The sequence below is a fragment of the Protopterus annectens genome, chromosome 9.part0 (assembly GCF_019279795.1).
Source record: "Protopterus annectens isolate FY-2018-M chromosome 9.part0, PAN1.0, whole genome shotgun sequence".
NCBI lineage: Eukaryota > Metazoa > Chordata > Ceratodontiformes > Protopteridae > Protopterus > Protopterus annectens.
This window is the reverse complement of record NC_056743.1, coordinates 1,393,017,276-1,393,039,120: the sequence shown is the minus strand read 5'-3', so window position 1 is coordinate 1,393,039,120 and position 21,845 is coordinate 1,393,017,276. Positions and strand designations below refer to the sequence as shown.

Sequence of the window (21,845 nt, the reverse complement as noted above, 5' to 3'; positions counted from 1 at the left end):
AAAGCCTCAAATTGGAAAAACCCAGGCCAGATGCAGTACCTAACTTCTGGTTAAAAGTATTAACATCTTTGCATGAAGATTTAGCCATGAGTAAGAGCTACTTATATGCGCACCCCAAACAGATACCAATCTGGATAACAACAGGAAAAACAATGCTCCTACTTAAGAGTGAACTTGCAAGCTACCCTAAAAACTATAGACCAATAACTTGCCTTCAGATGACATATAAACTATACACTGGAATTAATGCTAACAGAGTCTATACTCATTTTGAAGAAAACTCAATTATGGCAATAGAACAAAAGGGCAATAAAAGAAAGCCATATGGCACAAAGGATCATTTTGCTGTTAAATAAAGCCATAGTGGAGAACTGTAAAAAGGAGAAGAATTTAGGTATGGCATGGACTGACTACAAAAAAAGGATTTGATAGTATCCCACATTCATGGATGAAAGAGTGCTTAAAAATGTCCAAGATACACCCTACACTGATTGATTACATTACAGTGACCATGAAACAGTGGCAGACCACTTTGCAATTAAGCCATAATAAAGGACAAATTATTTATTCCAGGGATAAAAATTCAAAGGGGGATATTCCAGAGTGACTCTGTCACCAGTGCTATTCTGCATTACCCTTAACTCATTAAGCTGTCTACTTAACAGCTTATGCCATGGCTATAATTTGGCTCCAAAAAAACAGCAAAGTGTAATGACTTCTCATCCTCTCTTTGTCGATGATTTAAAATTGTATAGCTCATTAGATGAGGAACTGAAAGCACAACTGCAAGTTGTAAAAACATTTTCAGGTGATACAAAAATGTCATTTGGTCTTGATAAATGTGCAAAAGCAACCTTTAAAGCAGGAAAACTGCAGCACCAATAAAACATCAGTTTGGGACAAAAATGTGATACAGAAGAACTTGAGCAAGACAGAGTGTATAAATATTTCAGAACTGAGTTAAGGATCAACAATAAAACACAAACAAATGCGAATAAAACTAAGTAAGAAATACTTTAGAAGACTTAAATTAATCCTGAAAACAGCATTGACATTTAAGAACAAAATCCAAGCTATAAACCAATTTGCTCTTCCTGTCCTAACTTACAGTTTTGGAGTGATTGACTGGCCCCAAAATGTGTTGGATAGATTGGATAGGAAAACAAGAAGGATGCTTCATGCTCAGCAAATGATCTATAAAAATCAGTGCATACCAAGATTATATATTTCCCGTTCCAAAGGAGGGATTGGCCTCCTTGAAATTGATTACATGTATAGATCTGAAATCTTGGGACTCCACACATATCTATTGACCTCACAAGACCCAAATGTAGTAAAAGTTTTGAAACATGAGGAGAATAAATCTAAGATGACTTCCCTGCATAAACCAGCAGAAGCATATCTGTGTCAAGCAGGAATGGAAATCAAACCACAAGTAAATAAAAATCAGGCAGCAACTGAATGTGCCAACAAACAAAAGAAAGAATATAAGGTGAAAGACTAGATGAGATGCTGGTAGTGATTCATGCCTTAAAAGTTCTTCACCACTTATAAACTCCAGGTCCTCGTCTAGGTATCACAGACAACACTACCATGATGTGGTATCTGAAGAAGAAAGTGGATGAAAGTTCCTACCCTCTTTGCTGGTTGGCAATGACCCCCTGGGAGCTGACTCTACAGAACTCCCTGATTCTACAAACCTTGTACATTACATTACATCAGAGCAAAATACAGTGGCAAACAGAATAAGCAGATCCTGGACAGACCTTCACAAGTGGAAGTTCTATGTAGAGGTCTTCCAGGACTTGATCCAGATGTCAGGAAGACCTCAAGTAAATTTGTTCACTTCCTTTCAGAACAAATAACTAAAAAAGTTTTGTTGAAGACATCCTTGCAGTCATGCTTGGAAGACAAATGTTTTATCATTTCCATGCTTTGGAATGTTCCTGATATGCATGCCACCATTTCCAATGATTCCCAAAGTACTTCTAAAAATTCAGAAAGAATTATCGAATATCATTGGGGTATCCCCCCCTTTTTGTCTAGGCAAAGTTAAATCTCCCTTTTATTGGAATTGGTCAAGGGCAATTGCCACAACCTTCTTCACAAACAGGATCTGCTCACAAAGCATCCAGAGCAAATGGTACACCCCATATTACAGCAATTGCAGCTGAAAGCCTGGATGATTCTATTTTGATACCTTTTCAGACATTCATTCCATGATGATGTTCAGCAGGTATTTAAGGAGCACCTAGAAAATTTTATGTTTACAAGTGAAGGTTTTCTAAGTGGTGCCTAGCCCAGTGATGGTGAACCTATGATGCGCATGTCAAAAGTGACATGCCATGACGTTTTGGGTGACACACGAGTGTTCACCAGCATCCAAGCTACCAAAGAAACTGAATGGACAAAAATATAAGAAATATGTAAAGCTGCACTTACCTATTAAAACTCATCAACACAAAAAGTCACTAATTGATGTTAATCAAATTAAATGCAGTATATTCCATATTTTTTCAGTTCAATTCAAAATTGCTATTAAAAATAGGTTAACGTTTTGTTGCACTATTTTAAGCCCAATTATCAGAGTGCATATTGTTTTCTCTGTTGTAAGTCACTGATTTTTCTTTTACCTTTTATAATACATAGCAGCACACATGATTGGACTGTATTTTTTAAATAAATGAATATGTAAAGAATTGTTTCTCTTTTGCTCATGGGTGTGGGGGGGGGGGGCACACCAGCAGTGTCAAGATAGGCATTTTCCAAATTTTTGACACAAGTCCAAAAGGTTCGCCATCACTGGCCTAGCCAATAACAGATGTCCTGACAGGTTTTTGGCCCCTCTGGTTTTCAAATATTTGTGAGAGCTACTTAGAAATGGTTTGTCATATGCTTATATCAAAGCATATCTTGTATTCATCTCAGTTTGCCTGCTCATGGATCCCTCTCTTTTGTGGCTTTGCAGTTGAACAGTTTATGAAAGGATTGTTGCAAGTGAGACCACATCAAAAGCAGATTCATCCCCCCTGTGTTCTCAGCTTTGCTCTTGAAAAATTGACCTTACCTCCTTTTGAACCTGCTTCTCGGGTGGGTTTATGGTTCATTACTTGGAAGATTAAGTCATTGCTCTGACATCTCTAAGTTGAGTCTTTGAGCTGCAATCTGTCATGGTGGCCCAGCACTTTCTGATTTTTCACAAGGACAGGGTTATGTTATGCACTAATCCATTATTCATGCTCAAAGTTGTTTCTGAATTTACCTTGAATCAAGCCATCAATCTCCCGTTGTTCTATCCTGATCCAATAAACAAGGGAGAAAAGATTCTACATGCCTTAGATGTGCACAGGCAGTTCAAGTGCTACCATGATAAAACCCTTTAGGAATGCTGAACAGCTATTTGTCTCCTATATGGAGCTAAGAAATGTCAACCTGTCTTTAAGCAAACTATTGCATGATGACTGTCCCCTGCTATTTTTTTCTGTTACTTCCACCATAGTAAATCTCTTCCAGGCAAGGTTAACGCTCACTCAACTATGGCCTTATCTTTTTTGACAGTGTATTGGAAAGGAGTGGACTCTAGAAGTATTCTAGAGTCAGCAAGCTCATCCTCGTTTCATACCTTAACAAAGCACTACAAACTGGATTCTAGTTCAAGGGCCAGATCAGGACTTGCTGGGACCATTGTCCAGGGGCTCCTGTATCCTTATTCTTCCACCTCCCAGGTAGAATAAGCTTTTGGATTCTATCCAAAATGCCAATGAGATAGCATCAGTTATGAACATAATATAGTTCCTAAAGTCCTACTTACTTGTAACAGTAGATGTTCGAATTCTTCACTGCCACAGTGGCAGCAGCCACACTCTCCCCCAGATTGTGCATAGCTAAGGTGGGTTTCAACCTCCTTGATTCAGTTGTTCTCAGATGTGTTTTTTATATTTTATTGTGATTCACTGAGGATTTACTCCTGCTAGATGATTCTGAATTCGGTTACTTTCCACAAAGCCTGAGCACTCAGTTCCTGTGATTGTTGAAGTCCTCCCTCTTAGGATATGCTCAGTGAATCTGCTGTAAAGGGAAGAAAGAAGAAGGGGTGTTAGAGCTGGCTAGTAGTGGATTAAATGATAAAGTAGCAGTGACAAATTCAAACATCTAATGCTACAGGTAAGCAGGACTTATGCAACTGTGCTTTCTTGCTACAGTGTTTAGGCAAGGAGAGATGCTCCTGGCCCAGAAAAGAAGGAGGCTAACTTTGTTCCACATGTGTTTTTTTTTCCTATGTGTACATGAAAGTTAAACTTAGTCTAGCATCTCCCAAGGTATATGAAGGAGTTTGTTATTTCTACATGGGAGTCATTTACATGTTTAATATGCAAGGACTTAAGGATTTTGGCTAGATTTTGCTGAGTACCCGGAATCATCATTTCATTCGTCGATGAATTTAATTTAATTTGTGCTGCAGCAGCCAAAATTTAAGGGAGATTAAATCACTTTGAATGTATATTTGTATATGAGAGTGATGATGGCTAGATCTGAAGATAACCATGTCATCTGATTATAAGACCAGTGGTATAAAGAGGAATTAAAAAGGAAGTTCTTTTTTCTTTCCTGGTACCTATCAGCACCTAAACAAGTAATTTCTGTACCTTCACCCAACTGGCCCATTCGTTCCACTGTTGAGAGGTGTTAGGTATTCCCAGGCTAGGCAAGATCTCTAAGGTATATTTGTTCCTGCTCAAGAATCTCTATCATCCCTCCATTCTTTGATGAGAGTTGGGTGGTAGGAAGACAGGCAGCCTTGCTGGTACTAGGTGTTGGCCTACTCTTTCTCTTTTGCAGCCCCTAATAGTCTGAAATTGTTGCCTTCTGGCAGGAAACATGTCTCTGCATTCCAGTTCACCATGGCTGAATAGTGTGAATACACTATTGCAGTGTGGCCTTGGTCAGCTCGGAATACCATAAGCTGAACACATAGTGCTCCCACTATGTGTCACCAATGTAGTGAGCTGGAGCCTTCAGCAGGATGGGTGAGCTGCCAACTGGCACTCAACCCATCTTTCCTCAGATAACTGATATGATTATCTGAACCACTAACTGAATTGGAGTATCAGAACTTTCACCATCTGTGCCATGGGGCTGGCCGTATCATACAGAACTTTACTGATGACAATGCAGAACAGCAGAGGGGCTAAAATGGATCCCTAAAGAATCCCTCTGTGTAGATAATCAGCATCCACAATGGAAGAGCCTGTGTTTTAACCCAGAGGAGTCTACTGGAGAAAAAGTCTTTGAGCCAAGCAGAGGCATACGTATTTATGCAGATTTCTGTTTGTGGAGGATCATGGCCTGATCTGTGATGTCAAAGGCCTCTGTAAGTCTATGAGGACAGCACCTCTGTGGTTGCTCATGTTAACTAGAACTACATGTGTCAGGTTCCTTGGGACTGTCCAAGGGGCTGTAGCCTGGAAAGCAGATATGTTTTTTTTTTTTTTTGAAAAGGAAATGGAAACATTTAGTTCATACTTCACAGGTAGTTACTAGCATGCAACTTAGGAGAATACTGAGGTTCCCAGCCCAATTTTCCTTGGGATTTGTATTTTTTTTTATTTTTATCTAGGTTAGGCAGAATATAGATCTGTTAGAAATAGGAGGGATTTTCTGATTTTAATGATTTGGAAGAGGATCATTTAAGGCAGTTTGCTAGATGTGAGGTATGATGTGTTTAGTTAGACTGAAGTTGCCTGTGTGAGTGAAGGGAATGTTAAAGACATTTTTGCATTGACAAATGAACCAGAGATTGTAGTTATCAGAACCAGGGGATGGTGAGCATATGAAAATATTTGATTTAGCTGGGATTTCATTTCCTTAGATGTTATTTTTATAACAGAAGGGAAATATGCATGAGTAAGGGGGGTAATTGAAATGATGGGGTATGGTGGTCTGGTTTGATTTCAGGAAGATTGCTGACATCATTGAGGAAGTCAGAGCAAGAGAGCTGGGTAATTAGCACATCAGGAGGAAATAAGTGCATAAGTTGACCTTTTCCCAGAAGTGTTTTGGCTTACATCTTAAGGAAGATTGTTTGGCTTTGTAATGATTGATTTAATGCCTACATAGTGATTGCTTGCCAGTTTTATGCAGATGAGTGAAGTCTTCCTGGGTTTCTGGGTTTATGTTTACATATCATAGTATTTTCTCTTAGAGGCTATATACAAAGGAAATTACACAGAAACTTTACTTATTTGCCTCAGTTCAGAAGATGATCCAGAATGCAACAATCTGTCTTTGCCAAAACCTGTAGCCCTTAGTATGCTAAAGATGGTCATCTAAGAAAGAGGGAATGTGTGGAAGAGACATAGAGTGTACTCCACAGCAAAATGTAACATTCTCTAAATGATTAAGGGACAGCCATAGCCAGTTATATGCAGTGGTACCTGAACACTGACATCTAAAGTGATCAATTGCATTGTTCCATTCTCACAGCACTGTGCAATGCGTAGTACAGCTAAATGGACAGCTTAACACTTTAAGAAAATTCAATAAGTGAAAGAAACAGCTTTACTGAGATTCTTTAACTTTAATACTGTAAAACTGCAAGACAATACAAATAGCAACATATCAGAATATGTACAACTATACACTGTACATCTAAATACAGAAGAATTACAGCATACAAATTACGCTATTGAAGGACACCTATCTGGTAGATAATAAACTCATTCTCAATGCTAAAAACACTAAGCTCATGGTATTCTCCAAAAATAGGTCAGCATCTAAGTACACTTCATTTACCATCTATTCCTCAAACCAAACTCCTATTGAACCAGTAGATAACACCAAACTTCTGGTGTCACACAAGACAATCAACTACAATTTGACAAACACATAGCAATAACTATAAAAATGTTCATATAAAATTAGGTCAACTCTATACAGCCAAATCCTATCTCACAGATACCTCTAGACTAGCCTCATCTAGATAATTTCTTTTCTCCACTCTGTTGTACTAAGCACAAATCTTTACTAACTTAGAATCACTCAACTAGAGTCATGCTATAATAAATTAGCCAAAAATAGCCAAATTTACAGTGAACTTACCCTGTAGGGAGCACCACTGTTTAGCCCTAAAAAAGCTCAATTGGATTGAACTACCCAATTTGCTACAACTAAACCAACTCACCTTTGCCCACAACATTTTTATAAACCTAATTCCTCCCAGCTCTAAAAGACTTAATTCAAACTAACACTAACCTTAGAGACCTTTGATCCTCTGATAAACTTCTGTTAAAAGTAACTAAATTATAAACACTTTTGGCAACTCACTGTATTCTAACATAATTTCCAGGTTTTGGAACCAATTGTCACAGCATTTGCTCAAATTTAATAACAATGCCATATTCAAGCAAAGTCTCAGACAAAACTTCACCAAGCACTGGTTCTGTCCATGCTCTAATCCTGATTAGGGTCCTTGCTTCTCGACCATTTCAGATTCTTGATAACTATATTTTATTGCTCTCAATTGTCTCTACCTACCAATCTTTAATTTACTCTAGGTGCAGGGTTTCTTTTTACAGCATTTCCTCTAGCTAGTTTTACACTTGCTATAGCCATCTGCCATACTAATGTATTTCAGTGCACAGTTATATGTTAGTTTCTTATTTAATTAGATTTTTGTAAACTTGTATTTTTTTCTTGTTGCTGTATTCACCTTGTATAACTTCCTGTTTCTTATTTACTTTGTGCAACTTTATTATGTATTTATAAGTTGTAAAACTGTAATACTTTGTTATTTATTATGTTTTCAGTTATGGAGCTTTTCTCCCCGTGTCTCACTGAAAATGGGCTTTCAGCCCAGTCAGATATTTATCCAGTTGTTGTTGTGTCTTTCAGCTTTTTTCCGGTTAAGGGTCGCCACAGTGGAACTCCGGTCCGCTAATGATTGGCAGTAGATTTTTACATACTGAGTTGCCAGCTCTGATGCACAACCTTCAATGAAGGTACGCCCATTCATGCATGTCTCCACACAGAAGATGCTTTCGCTGAGAATCAAACAGGACGTCTTACTGTGAGGCGACAACGCTACCTCAGCACCACCACCGCAGTCTTATGTAAATAAATAAAATAAATACTCACAGGCAATGCGATTGTCAGGTCCTGAGGAAAGAAGGTCATGTCTGCACTCCATGAGGGCTAGAAGTAAAAAAGAAGCTGCTTCCTGACTGAGATATATCACTTCCTGGGAGTTATGCTGTAATCAATAAAGGCTGAAACAACACAGCTATAATATAAACTGCCCGAATATACTATGAAGGGCAGAATATTCCCTGCCTGGCATATTACGGTACGGTAATTTCAAAAATTCCATTAGTATAAAACGTATGTTAGAGACAGGTAATGATAGAAAATACAGAATAGGAGATAGGGGAAACTTAGATAAATTAGGCACATACAAATGTGGAAAATGTAGGCAATGCGAGTTCATAATAAATCAGGAGAATACATACTTGGAAAGCAGGGGGTTATGGCTTAATAGTAAAGGCTATTTTAACTGTGATTCTAGTGGCTTGGTATATTTCGTAATATGTAAAAAATGTTTATCCTATTATGTTGGCAAGACTGAAAGAACTTTAAAGAAGAGGATATACGAACATATGTACGAAATTAAAAAAGGCAAAGAGACCAATGCACTTTACAGACATTCAATGACATGTAAAGAATATAAATTTCGATTTTTTGTTTTAGATCAAGTTAAAATGGATATAAGAGGTGGCCCCTGGGAGGAAAACATTGGTAACAAAGAGTTATGGTGGCAACTAGCCTTAGAAGCCAATAAAACCCCTGGCTTAAATGAATACATTTCCATTCTACCATTATTAAAATTAAAAGCAGCTAAAAAATGATTGCAGAGGTAATAATAAAACAGACCAGTAGATGGCACTGTTTTATAGGAATAGTAAAGGAATTTTTGGTGCTCATGTTTGTCTCATATAAAACATACACTCGTTGAAAACATGTATAAATATGAATTATAAACTAACACAAACTAAGAGATTTTTTAAATTCTTTTTAAAAAAGGTTTTTAACATAATAATGATTTTTAAGACATTTTTAAAGTATTTATGAATAAAGACTATCATTATTATAAGTAAAATGGTGATAATTTTAATATTGATGAACTGTGAAATTTCATTTGTGCATTTAAAATTGTAGGTACGAAATGATTGGTTAGGGTAGAATTAAATTAGTATAAAAGGATGTTTGTAACACAGTTGATTTATCTGATGAAGTCCATTTCAGGACGAAAACGCAGGTGGCTAAAAGCGTTCATTTTGCTTATTTCTATTTGATTGTGTGGAGACGTAAATAAATTTTGAAAAGTCAGCATCAACTCTCCTTTTTGACTTTTTCTTCTTACTTTTGGATATTACGGTATGCCACTACACTTATTAATATTGCAATGCAGAACAACACATTTTTTTAATAATTTTCAGAAACAAGAAATACAATGTCCGAGACTGCCTTCATATAAACTTTAGCAGTTCCTTGTTTGACAACTCTTACTTCCATCTTTGTGACTTTACCACCTCTGCTTGACAACATGTTAATGATAAGTCCCACAGGCTATTCATTCCTGTGTTTCTGACTGTCCTTCAATAGTACAACATCACCTACTTTAGCATCTGGACAGTTAAGAGGTCCTTTTCTGCAACTTTGTAAGGTGGACAAGTATTCCCTTTTTCATCTTTTCCAGAAATTGTCAGCAAGACTCTGACCTTGTTTCCATTGTTTAACATGAAGGCATGCTGCTTGAAAGTTATCAGAAGAGGCTAACAAAGAGTTCACCTTTTGAGTCAAAAGCATAGCTGGTGTAAGAACCTCAAGAATATCTGGATCATTAGGTACTGGTACTAAAGGTCTTGCATTCATAATAACCATAACTTCTGCCATAAAGGATTGAAAAGAATCTTCTCAAGGGATTAATGAATCTAGAAGCTGACATAGAATCAGTAGGTTCTATATGCACAGATCATGTAAACAGACATAGTACTTCCCAGCATTTGTTGTCAGCACTACCTCGTATAGTGTGGTGGGTTACCACTGACCATGGACCAAAAATATCAATACCCACATACTGAATGGTGATTCAGGATTCACTCTATCTTCTGGAAAATCTGTCATCTTTTGACTTTGTAATATCTTTCTCAGTTTATATCAGATAACACATTTGTAAATAATTGCAGATGTCAGATGCTTACCACCAAGTATCCAGACACCTGCCAATCTGCTTGCACCTTCTGTTATGTCACACCATTGATGAGCCACTTGGTTATGGCAATTACCTCACAATCAGTGTAGGAATGTGATGATCATGAGGGATTATAATTGGTTGCATCTCTTATTCAGTCAATGCTGCAAAAGACAAGCATCCACCAACCCTCAGCAGTCCATCTTGATCTATAACAGCACTAAAATTCTTGAGATGACCTTGTTTTGGGAATGCCTTTTGCTCATTGACACAGTTGTATTCTTTTTGACGTGTTTGTGCTGAACAGAAGAGATAATCAAATTCTTTGCTTGTGAAAGTTCCTCTAAGCTAACTCAGTCATGAAAACCTTTCCAGCTTCTGAGTTGTGAGCTATCTGATTTTCTCTGGAAACATTTGGAAAAATTGATGTCTGACTTTAGTTTTAACTAGCATCGTCCAGTTTGAAAATCTCTCAAAACAATGTGAATGAATAGTGGTATCAGAAGTTCTAGTTCTGAAGCTTGCAACTTCTTGTCTAATTTCAGAATAGCTTCAGGCTCTATTAGAGGATAAACAGTAGCTGTGTCATCTGAATTATCTTTATCTGGCTGGTAAAGCCTGACTTCAGAACACCATATAGTGTTCTGAAGGCAAGCTGTCTGTGTGGGCCTTGTAGCATAATCTCCAGGGATTTGTTCTGTCGGTACACAGAACCACTGATCAGGATGTGTTTCTTGTCTGATTCTTATTACTCGGTTGGAGTCATACAGAAAGAATTTTCTAGATGTATCGCAGATGTACCCCAGGACAGTTTTACTGTCTGTAAAGAATTTCACAGCATGTCCATGTCTTTTTCATCTCTGATTAGCTCATACAGTTCTACTAATATGATTGCACAGAACTCTAAATATGGGATTGTGTGTGCTGGTCTAGGGCTTAACTTAGACTTTCCCATAACAAATTCAACATGGCATACACTTACTTCATCAGTTGTTTTCAAGTAGTTCCATTGCACCTATAGCTGTGGTAGGTGCATTTGAAAAAATATACAGTTCTTTTCTACAGGCTGCTGACAGTAAAAGAGGCACAGGACATCTGTGTATCTTTAAGTCTTTAAAAGCCTGTAAGGAGTCTTTCCACTGAACCCACTCATTCAGTCTCTCCTATGGGAGTAATGCATCTCATTCATATTTCCCAGATGACAGTTCATGAACTAAGACCTGACTTTTTATAGTCAGAGGTGCAACATACTCAAGGGGATCGTAAAGGCTGTTCACTGTAGAAAAGATTCATCTTCTGGTGAACAGCTTTCCCTCTGAAGAGACCTGAAAAACAAAACAGTCTGTTTCTACATCCCAGCCTAGTCCTAAACATTTCTGAATAGGAAGAGTGCATGTACCCAGACAAAGAGCTTTATGGTCCTTAGCTCTGTCTACTGCAAGAAAGGTTTCCATGACCTGTTTGCTGTTAGAGACGAGCTTATGAAGTCGCATATTAAATTCTGACAGAATGTCAATTGCTATGTGTGGAGTGCTAGCAGATGCAAATCTACATAGAAATGTCTCAACACAAAGTGTTTGGCATCTTGTCCATAATGTTTAGCACATTTTAGGGCAGCGTTACGTATACAGTATATAGCCACAGCAGGGGAGCATCTGCTGCTGAAGACATGTACTGTCATTCTGTACTCCACTACATCTTTGTCTATGTCATGATCTTTTTACCAGAGAAAATGTAAATAATCTCGGTGGTCCTCTCTCACTAGAAAGCAGTAAAACATCTGCTGCACATCAGCTGTGAAGGCTATAGTCTTGTTTTCTAAAGTGCATGAGGACCCATGGTAGAGTATTGTTTATATCAGGGCCACTTAACAGTACATTATTTAAAGAAATACCTTCACACTCTGCACTGGAATCAAACAAAACTCTTATCTGATCAGGTTTGTGTGGGTGGTAAACACCAAACAGTGACAGATACCAGTGTTCTTTATCTTGTTATAGTGGTCCTGCAGTTTCAGCCTGATCATTATCCAACATTCTTTTGATGAATTCTGTGAAATCTCTTTTTACCTCTGGCTTTTTGTAAGATTCTACGAAGAGAGTTCAGGCATTTCATAGCTTATACTCTGTTACAAATTAAATGACACCTGGGTGTGGGAAAAGGCAGAGGGTTCAGCCAACTGTTATTATCACCCTGTTAAGTCTCTCTATCCATAATCTGGAGAAAGGCTTGATCTTCTATGGACAGGGCTTGTTTATCATCATCCTTTGATTTCTCTAACAATGAAACCCCTAGATTTTCAGTTTCTGTTTTGAATCTGGTGTCTTCTTTGTTCTGCGAAGAAGAGTCACAAAATTGTGTTAAATTATCAAAGCTTTCTTTAACAATTAATTTTTTCTGGCATAGACTGAAAAAAGATGTGCAGCCATTTGCTTACACAGACATCTTTATGGAACTGATGCTGTTTGGCTGGTGACCTGATCCCAGGCAAATTTCTTCTACAATGACTCACCCCGAATCAAGTCTCTGAGTGTAACGGGCATTGACTAGTCCATTAATTTGCTCATGCACCTTGTGTACTTCTAAAATGTCTCTTCCAAGAAGCAAAAGGATAGAACCACCAGAATTAACAGCTGGAATGAGGTGAGCAATTGGGTGGAGGTGAAGATGATGATAAGACACCTCCTGAGAAGGAATTTCTGATTTGTCATCAGGTATCATGTCACACTTTAGCAGTGTAGGTAATGGGAATCACCTTTTCTTATCAAAAGATTCAATAACAAAGTCTGTGGCTCTTCTGCCTGCAGTGTCCATAATGCCTGCACATGTCATTAGAATATATGGAGCTGCAGTTGTTTTAATGTTAAAGACATCAAAAATGTCTGACTTTGCAAGTGATTTGTTGCTCTGCTCATCAGGAACTGTATACATATTCACTGCTTTGCCTCTTTTCCCAGTGGAATACACAGTCACTAAGCAGATTTTAGAACATGACCATGGATTTTTACCTTGAACATATTTCAGTGCACCTAGACATTACTGAAGAAGATGAGTCCTCTTGTTGCTCCCTGCCCTGATCTTTCCTGGTATCTACAGTCTCTGCTGGTTCTGGAGGTGAATCAGGGTGTAAGGCCACTATGTGTTTCTCACTGCTGCATTCTGAGCACTCGACTGATATTTTACAGTCTTGAGATATGTGCTTAGTGGAGTTGCAGCACTTGAAACAGAAGCCATTTTCTTTAAGAAAGGACATTCTCTCCTCAATAGGCTTACCTCTAAACCCTTTGCACTTTTCAGAGGATGAGGCTTTTGGTGAATTAGGTATTGTCTGTCAGGGCTTTCTATAGTGTTCACCTTGCTGTTGTCTTAACAGTTTGCAGCCCTTGAAGGTATATTTGTTTTGTGTGTGAGCACAGAGGTCCTACCATGAGGTCAGGAAGACTTTTCTGGTCTGGACAGCTGATTACTGCTGCTGATGAAGGCAAAGCTAGGATCACTCCTGATGTTTGCTTGCTGCTGAGCAAACCTAGAAAACACAAAGAAATGGGGAAAAGCTACTCCATTTTCCTTTTTATATTTATCTCCGACAGATATCCACTTTTGTTGGAATGTAATGGTAATTTTGCCACTGTCAGATTAGTGCCACAATCAGTGTCTAAATATGAAAGTCCTGGCAAATAGTCTTCCTTTTTGGCACACTGTATTTCTAGAAGAAGATCACCCAGTTGTTATAGTTTTATATTATCTTTATTGCTCAACTTGGGGAAGACTTCAAGCTTTTTTAGTAGAGCACCTTCAATTGCTTCAGGTGAGCTGTACTTTTCTTCTAGTCTCTGCCATGCCATTCTGAGTCCTGCCAAAGGGTTAAAAAGTGCACTCTGTACATGCTTTTTTGCATTCTCTGCTGACTCTTTCCCCAAACGTTTTATCATTAAGTCCAGCTTTTCTGCAGCTGATAAATTTAAGTTTCTAGTTACCCTCAGAAAGGGAGACTTCCATTCTCAATAGTTTTCCGGACTGTCATCAAAGTTGATGAAACCAGAGTTAACCATTTGTTTGCGGATAAGATACTTCTTACATCTTGTATGTGTTGGAATTTAGACATGTAATCTTTAGGCTGTGGTATTGAGCGACATTGATTTCTGTTTCTAGTGAGCTCTTGAGGCTGTTCTTTTGTTGGTCTGACACTGTTGACATCACAAGGCTGACCAGGCATATCTGAGACATCTACTAGCTTTGGGCTGGATTCTGCTTCAATGGACTGGATTCTGCTTGCATAATTTTAGGTGACTGTTGGTTTGCATGCATAATAGTACGTTTCTGGATGTACTCACTTGTACATTCAGCAGAGGCGAGAGGTTTCTCTGGGACTTCTGGTTCATCCTGACTTGTCTTGGTTACTAATTAATCTGCTTCTAGGTAGGCTGTGGCTTCTGCTGCTGCTGCAGCAGTGACATTCTGCAACTGAAGAATATGCAGGTTAGCTTCTAAATCTGCTTTTTCTTGTTCTTTTTTGGCCTTCTGTCACATCCTGATGGCTTCTTTTTTGGCAAATGCGAGTTGCTCACATGCTGCCTCTGCTTTGGCTTATGCTCTGATTGCTGGGAAACATGCTGAGGGCATCGTACTGCATCTTGATGATTTGGAGTCATGTGACCATGCATCATCTTGCTGGACACTAGGAGCATTCTCCCTGCCATGCTGTTTCTTGGGGGGGCATATCCTCAGATTTATACTTCTTCCCTGATCTCAGACTCATGTTTGCCCTGCAGGTACTTGTATTCCGGTCTGCAGGGATTGCCTTTTTACTGTTCCATTCTCACAGCACTGTACAATGCATAGTACAGCTAAACGGACAGCTTTACACTTTAAGAAAATCCAGTAAGCGAAAAAATCAGGTTTTCTTGTAGCCTTACTGAGATTCCTCAACTTTAATACAGTAAAACTGCAAGGCAATACAAATAGCAACATATCAGAATGTGTACAACTATATACTGCACATCTAAATACAGAACAATTACACCGTACAAATTGCTCACAGGTGATGTGATTGCCAAGGCTTGAGGAAAGAAGTTCATTAGTCCAAAATGACAAAAAATACACTGAACCCACAGACATTGCCAACATCCTAGCTGACAGGTTCAGCGCAAACTCCCCCCCTCCCCACCAAAAGGTCAAATATCTATCCCAGCAGAGTGCTGCCCCCCCTGACATCTCAGATGCTCAGGTAAGAGCCGCCCTCTCCAAAGCAAAAAACACAGCATCAATGGGACCAGACGGTGTCCCGGGCTGCGTCCTACCTGAACTCCAAGAATAGCTAAACCCAAACATAAAACTACGGTTCAATCTCAGCCTTACTACAGGATATGTACCCAAAGAGTGGCGTACAGCAACAGTGGTCCCTCTCCACAAAGGTGGTGCCAAAACGGATCCTGGAAACTATCGCCCCATAAGCCTGACTAGCTTGGTCTGCAAAGCTATGGAAAGGATCATCATGGACCTCATAAGTAAAGATATTGGGGACCTACAGACACTGGATCCTACCCAGTTTGGCTTTGTTAAGGGCAGATCCTGCCTCTTAAACCTGGTTGATTTCTTTGAAACAGTCACCAAGGCCATTGACGAGGGGAAGGTGGTCCACACAGCCTACCTGGACCTCACAAAAGCCTTCGATACAATACCCCACTCGGGCATTATAGATAAGCTCACCAGCTTAAATATAAACCCCTATGTCACTAGATGGGTTGCAAACTGGCCCAAGGACAGAACCCACATGGTTAGAATTGTTGGAGCCATGTCAGTCTCCAAACCAGTTACAAGTGGCATCCCACAAGGCTCAGTCCTGGGACCTCTTTGTTCAGTATATATTTCTCTGAGGTACAGGCCAACACAGAAGGACTGTGGCTGACCAAGTTCACAGATGACTGCAAACTGGGTGCCATAATCGACTCTCCAGCTGACACAAGCATCCTCCAAAAGGGCCTCATAGAAACAGACACCTGGTGCCAGAGCCATGGCCTCAAGCTAAACGCCAAAAAGTGTATAGTCATCCCCTTTGGCAAAAACAAAGTGCCCACAAATTACCACATAGGTGGTAATCCATTAAGTACAGAAGAAGTAATTAGGGACCTGGGGACCCAAGTTGATAGCAATCTCTCATTTGACAACCACGTGGCCAAAGTGGTTAGAAAAACATTTTATATAGCCCACCTAATCATGAAGGGATTCACATCTAGATCAGGGGAGGTCATTGTGTCTCTTTACTCATCTCTCATCAGGCCCATAATTGAGTACAATGCCCCTTTTGGGATGTAACTTACCAGACACCTGCAGCAACTGGAAAGACCCCAAAAGTACCTCACCAAGAGGATCAAAGGGCTCAAATAGATGCCATATGCTGCCCAGTTAAAGAAACTCCAGCTCTACTCAGCGGCATACCGCCTGCTCAGAGGCGATCTGTGCCTGATGTATAAAGCCATGTCCAACCCAGAATTAATGGACATGCTGCACCTCAGAAAACCCAAATCCCATCGAGCTATGTGTTCGAGAGACTTGAACCTCAGCACTGAAATAAATAGGACATGCTGGAGGGTCAGATTCATAACCCAGAGGCTCCCTTCACTCTGGAATAAAATCCCAGTCCAGGTTAGGCAGAGTCCCTCATTGACTCTGTTCAAGATGAATCTTGATGAGTGGATGGGAGATCATAGGTTTACCCCGGGTATCACTTCTGTGTCACTGTTAGACAGAGGCACAGTATACTAACCTCAAAAAAGGGCATAGCAAAATTAATTTAAAATGGGTGGTGAAAGCCAAACACACTCTGGCTAGGCTTATAAATGCCCTAGGGCAGATAGCCTAGTATGAACCTATGAACCTATGAACCTATGTCTGCACTCCATGAGGGCTAGAAGTAAAAAAAGAAGCTGCTTCCTGACTGAGATATATCACTTCCTGAGAGTTACTACAATGGTGTAAACATTGACTGACTGCTGTATAGGTCAACAGGTGCTAGGCATAAGGGCTTCATGACACTTCTGTCCACAACACATGTTGCCCCCATCCTGGTCTACCTACACTAAATAAATACTGGAAAAGCACCTCTGCTAGAGCGGTGCCCTAGGCAGCTGCCTAGTTGGCCTATGCCTAAGGCTGGCTATGAGGCCACTAGATGATAGCAACAGATCTATAAATTCTGAAACTATACAACTATAATATAAACTGCCCGAATATGTTATGAAGCGCAGAATATTCATATAGTTGAATTTTCCATACTACCAAAGCCATGTGGTACTGCAGCAATGAAACCTGATATGCACTGCCCAGTAATGGAAACCATGGCTAAAGTAGATATGTGCAAGTTGATAAACTGGGCCTTATTTACCATTTTCAAGTCAGACTGGACAAAAGTTGATTCATCCAAACTTAGTCTGAAATGTGTTCATCTGTGACGCATACCACATTTAATGTAATTAATACACCAGGTAGTTTTATGGTTATTGTACTGACTTGCAAAATACTTGCACAACTCTGCTATGATTCGAACAAAGAAGGAATAATTTTTTTATCTCTTAAGTAAATTGTGGGTACGATTCTCATAATTTTGCATTTTAATTTCATTTTTCAATGTGAAACTGAATTCAGCTCTGAATTGCAAATACTATCAGACAGATTTGGGCTGAATGTATGAAAATGTAACAAGATTCAGTGCTCTTTACTAATGGTGTAACCTGCAGGATAGGTGACTCAGTAGAAGGTAGCAGAACATTTCAACAATTAGTTAGCTAAGGACATGTTAGAAGAGTCTAAAGGTCATGGACATGTATTTAGTGGTGTATAATGCATAAAAGAGACATGGAAGTTTGGAAACTTTTTAAAGAACTTGAAATGTATTAACAATATGCTTCTATTGTTTTGTCAGCATATGTTTTGTTTCAAGGGTGGCAGTTCAAAATGATGGTCCTGTGGTCATACAAAGTGCCTATCTCAGGTAGGGCAGGTTAAGCTAGCACAAGAAATGTGATTTCCAGACATATTTTTCTGCATTGAGGAAAACCTCATTTTCAGATAAACTGCATGTTCTGAGTCACTCCTTTCAACTGCTAGTGCACAAATCACTGTACTGTGGTAATTCCAGGCACCCTTCATCCACCACACACACACACACACACACACACACACACACACACACACACACACACACACACACAGACATACCTGAAACACAGCCTGTCACACTGACTGTCATGAGGGAACACAGCATTTTGGCTAAGTTAATTTCCCTTGACAGATGTGCTAATTTACACAGCCAAGGCACTGTCAGAATCACTTTCCGGAGTAATACAGTAACTACATGTATTCCTGTGGGAAAGCTTATGGCCAATTATTACACACCACTTCCCTGGATTGCCTCATTATCTTATAGTATGGCAGCAGGAGACCCAACCACAGTAACTCCCTCAAATGTGGAAATAATGGCAGTGGGCCTGTCTCTGAGCTGGATAGGATTAATGAAAGGATTCAGCTACTTATGATACAGTTTAGCACTCGCAGTAACCCTTTATGGATCCATTGAACCTTCCTTTACCTCTTGTTGCTGATCTTATTTAATAATTTTAGTAAGCACTGTGTAGAGGTGTGCACCCCCACGCAAACAAGGTAAACACCGTAGCATGCTAATTACAGCATAAGCAGCTGAATTATATGGTAATTAACCAATCCAACACTGCGGAGCTATTCAACAAGCTATAAAGCAGCTGTGTAGACTCCATGTAGGTGTTTCCCATGAATTACAAAACTTTTAGAAAACAGCCATGGAAATGAGTCTACACAGACAGAATAAAAAGTAAAAGGTGTGAGATTTTTTCAGAACTGACCTTAACATGTGACAGCATTAGCAACAGGCTGGATGCAACAAAAGGAGAGTAGCAATAGCAACATATTTTTTTCTGTCAAAACAGAAATGCAGCTTTGCTTTCAACCCCCAAATGAACAGTACACTTGTAAGTAATGCAGACTGATAAAAGTGTAAAAGTGTGTGTTAATCAAAATAAATATAAAAACAATTAAACAGGCTATTCATAGTTACATGTCAGCATGTTCAATACATAGCTGATGAAATGCAAGCATGTCATTTAAAAATCAATATTCCTCTGTGCAGTTATATCCCAAAATAATATCCTCTTTTCTGTGTTCAACATACAAACAATTCAGCTCTTCTTCAGTTAATTAGCTACACTGTTGCCATCTGTTGTAGATTCAGGGCTGTCAGCATGGTGAAGATGCAAATGAGGTCTAACTCATTAGAATTGCTGAATCCAAAAAAAATGGATCCACGTAGGGATGGAAACATAGTGCAGGCACTCCTTCAGTGTTTGTGTTTAATGGATTTCAGCTGTGAATGCTTACTTCAGGTGGATGTCAGGTTAGACTTACAAACTGTTTCATGTACATCTGTCAAGTTGGAAATGCAAGTAAGCAGTGCACAATTTAGAGGTTCTGTTTCATTAACATCCAACCTCCTCTTCATTTGTGTGCTAATTGTGTTTTCTCTGTCAATTTTTTACTATCATTTTATTTTTTTTGGCCACTGTTTGTGACACTGCACTTAGCCACATCACTGGCAATAGAAGAATAAATGGAAAGTTTGGCTGTGCATATCTTGTTTGCATGTCCTTGAGCGATGGGCAAAAGTGAGACCTTAAGAATGACTAATATGTAAGGGAATCTCATGTAACTATTCCAGGAGCAGCATTGCTAAAGTATGACAGCTCGTACTGAGTCTGTGGAATACACCTGTTACTTAACCGACACTGTTGCAGCAGGTATTACTGCAGTTAATGCAGTGATAATTTCCTTTTTTGAGGCAGATGGTACTGGGTTAGAATATAACTGAATCTTACACTTTTAATTTCTTTCATATTACCAATACTGACAAATCATGTATCTGACTTGGTTTACTGACTGACTGACTGACAAATATATTATTGAGTACAGGAATTTTATACAGTTTTATCCAGTTCTTGACAAATGCAGTCAATCCTGCCTCTTTAGATATACATTGTGTCATAAGTTGGTCATGTCATGCACTGTCTCCTAAGTTGGTCATACAACAATTTTAAAAGTTGTTTTACAAGTTATTTTAAAAGTGCTACAGCAGACAATTTTTCTTTTTTGGTGTACAAGTACAGAGTAATCATTTCTTGCTTCAACTTGATTTGTCATCATATGTTCTAACTACTTAATTGTCTTATCATAACATTTCTAATGAGAAAGAGTATTATTGTTACAGCTGCAGTTTACATTATTGCTACTGTTGAATAATTCAGAATTAATGAAAATTTGCAACTTACAAAGTAATACAATCATATAAAATCTAAAGCTTTGCAGCATGTATATGCAAGGCACAACATCTGCTCCTGTCATTCATTCTATAGATAATGGGCCAGATTCATGAAGGCTTGCATGGAGTCTAAGAGTAGAGTAAGACTCCATGCAGCCAACATGTCTGCCGAGCGAACCAGGAACAGCCGGCAGGGGCATGCAAGAGAGCTCCTAAAACGACTCTTACACGGACAGGGTTAGGTTATGCAAATTACCTCATTTGCTGCCGAAAGCTATGCAAATGAGGTAAATTTGCGATCCAGGAAACCCTAACCTGTCTGAGTAAGAGTAGTGTTATTTGTAGAAATGTACTCCGTTGTCAACTGAATACCGTTCTGCAAATAGCAAAACAGAGCCGTGACAGCTCAAAATAAAGGATGCATCCAGTTGAGGAAGCATGCCAATGGCCAAATATACGGCCATTGGCAATTCTTCCCGTTGCAAAATAAAAAATATATATATTTTTTTTACCTCGATCTCCGAAGTTTAAGAGTAGCGCAGTGCTGCGTAAAAGTGCTGCACTCTAAAAACCATGAAAAAAAAAAATAAAAGCCACAAATAGGGATTTTATTCAAAATATTCAACTGCCATGCAAGTGAATGCAAGCTGAAGACAAAATGGCTACTGAGTAAAGGTTGCTAAGGGGGGAAGCTCAGTCTAAGAGATGTAACCAAGCATTAGTAGGCAATCCTATGCAAATGAGGGTAAGGATAGTGAATCCCAGTTTTACATGGCATATGAGCAAAGTCTGTGGAGTGTAAGAGTAAGATAAGGGGAGTATCAGAGTAGAAGATAAGTGACATCATGAGGGGGGTATGTATGAAAGAATGTAAGCTCATTGGAGCAGAGTGGCATGTGTTTGCTGTCAGTTACTCATCACTGGAAGAAGCGTGTCAACAGGTATCCTAGCTAAAGCCAAGAAATTGAAGGTGTTTGCCATAGATAACACTAACGTTTCTTGTAGAAGTGCCTGCAATGTGTTTGCGCATGGGTGCACACCTGTAAATCTGAGTAAGACTGTGTGCATGCGTGTGCACCTGTGTGTGCGCATTTAAGCCAGAGTAAGCATGTGTAAGGTTGTTGAAATCTGTGTAAGCGTGTTTGCACCTGTGTGCGTGCGTTCAAGCAGGAGTCAGCAAGTGTTAGGCCATGTAAGCATGTGTGCGCACTTGTGAGCTGGTGTGCACGTGTTTGAGCTTGTTTGCACGGCACTGCC

The 21,845-nt window shown here is 39.2% G+C and overlaps 1 protein-coding gene across 1 annotated transcript in view; it reads left to right on the top strand.

The window, feature by feature from the left end:
- LOC122810685 overlaps positions 1-12,290 on the top strand; it is a 307,542-nt gene extending 295,252 nt beyond the window's left edge. The window contains exon 8 of the mRNA XM_044082254.1: positions 12,247-12,290. Within this exon, the coding sequence (XP_043938189.1) occupies positions 12,247-12,290 (44 nt within the window). The remainder of the gene's footprint in view (positions 1-12,246) is intronic.
- Positions 12,291-21,845: the final 9,555 nt, after the last annotated feature.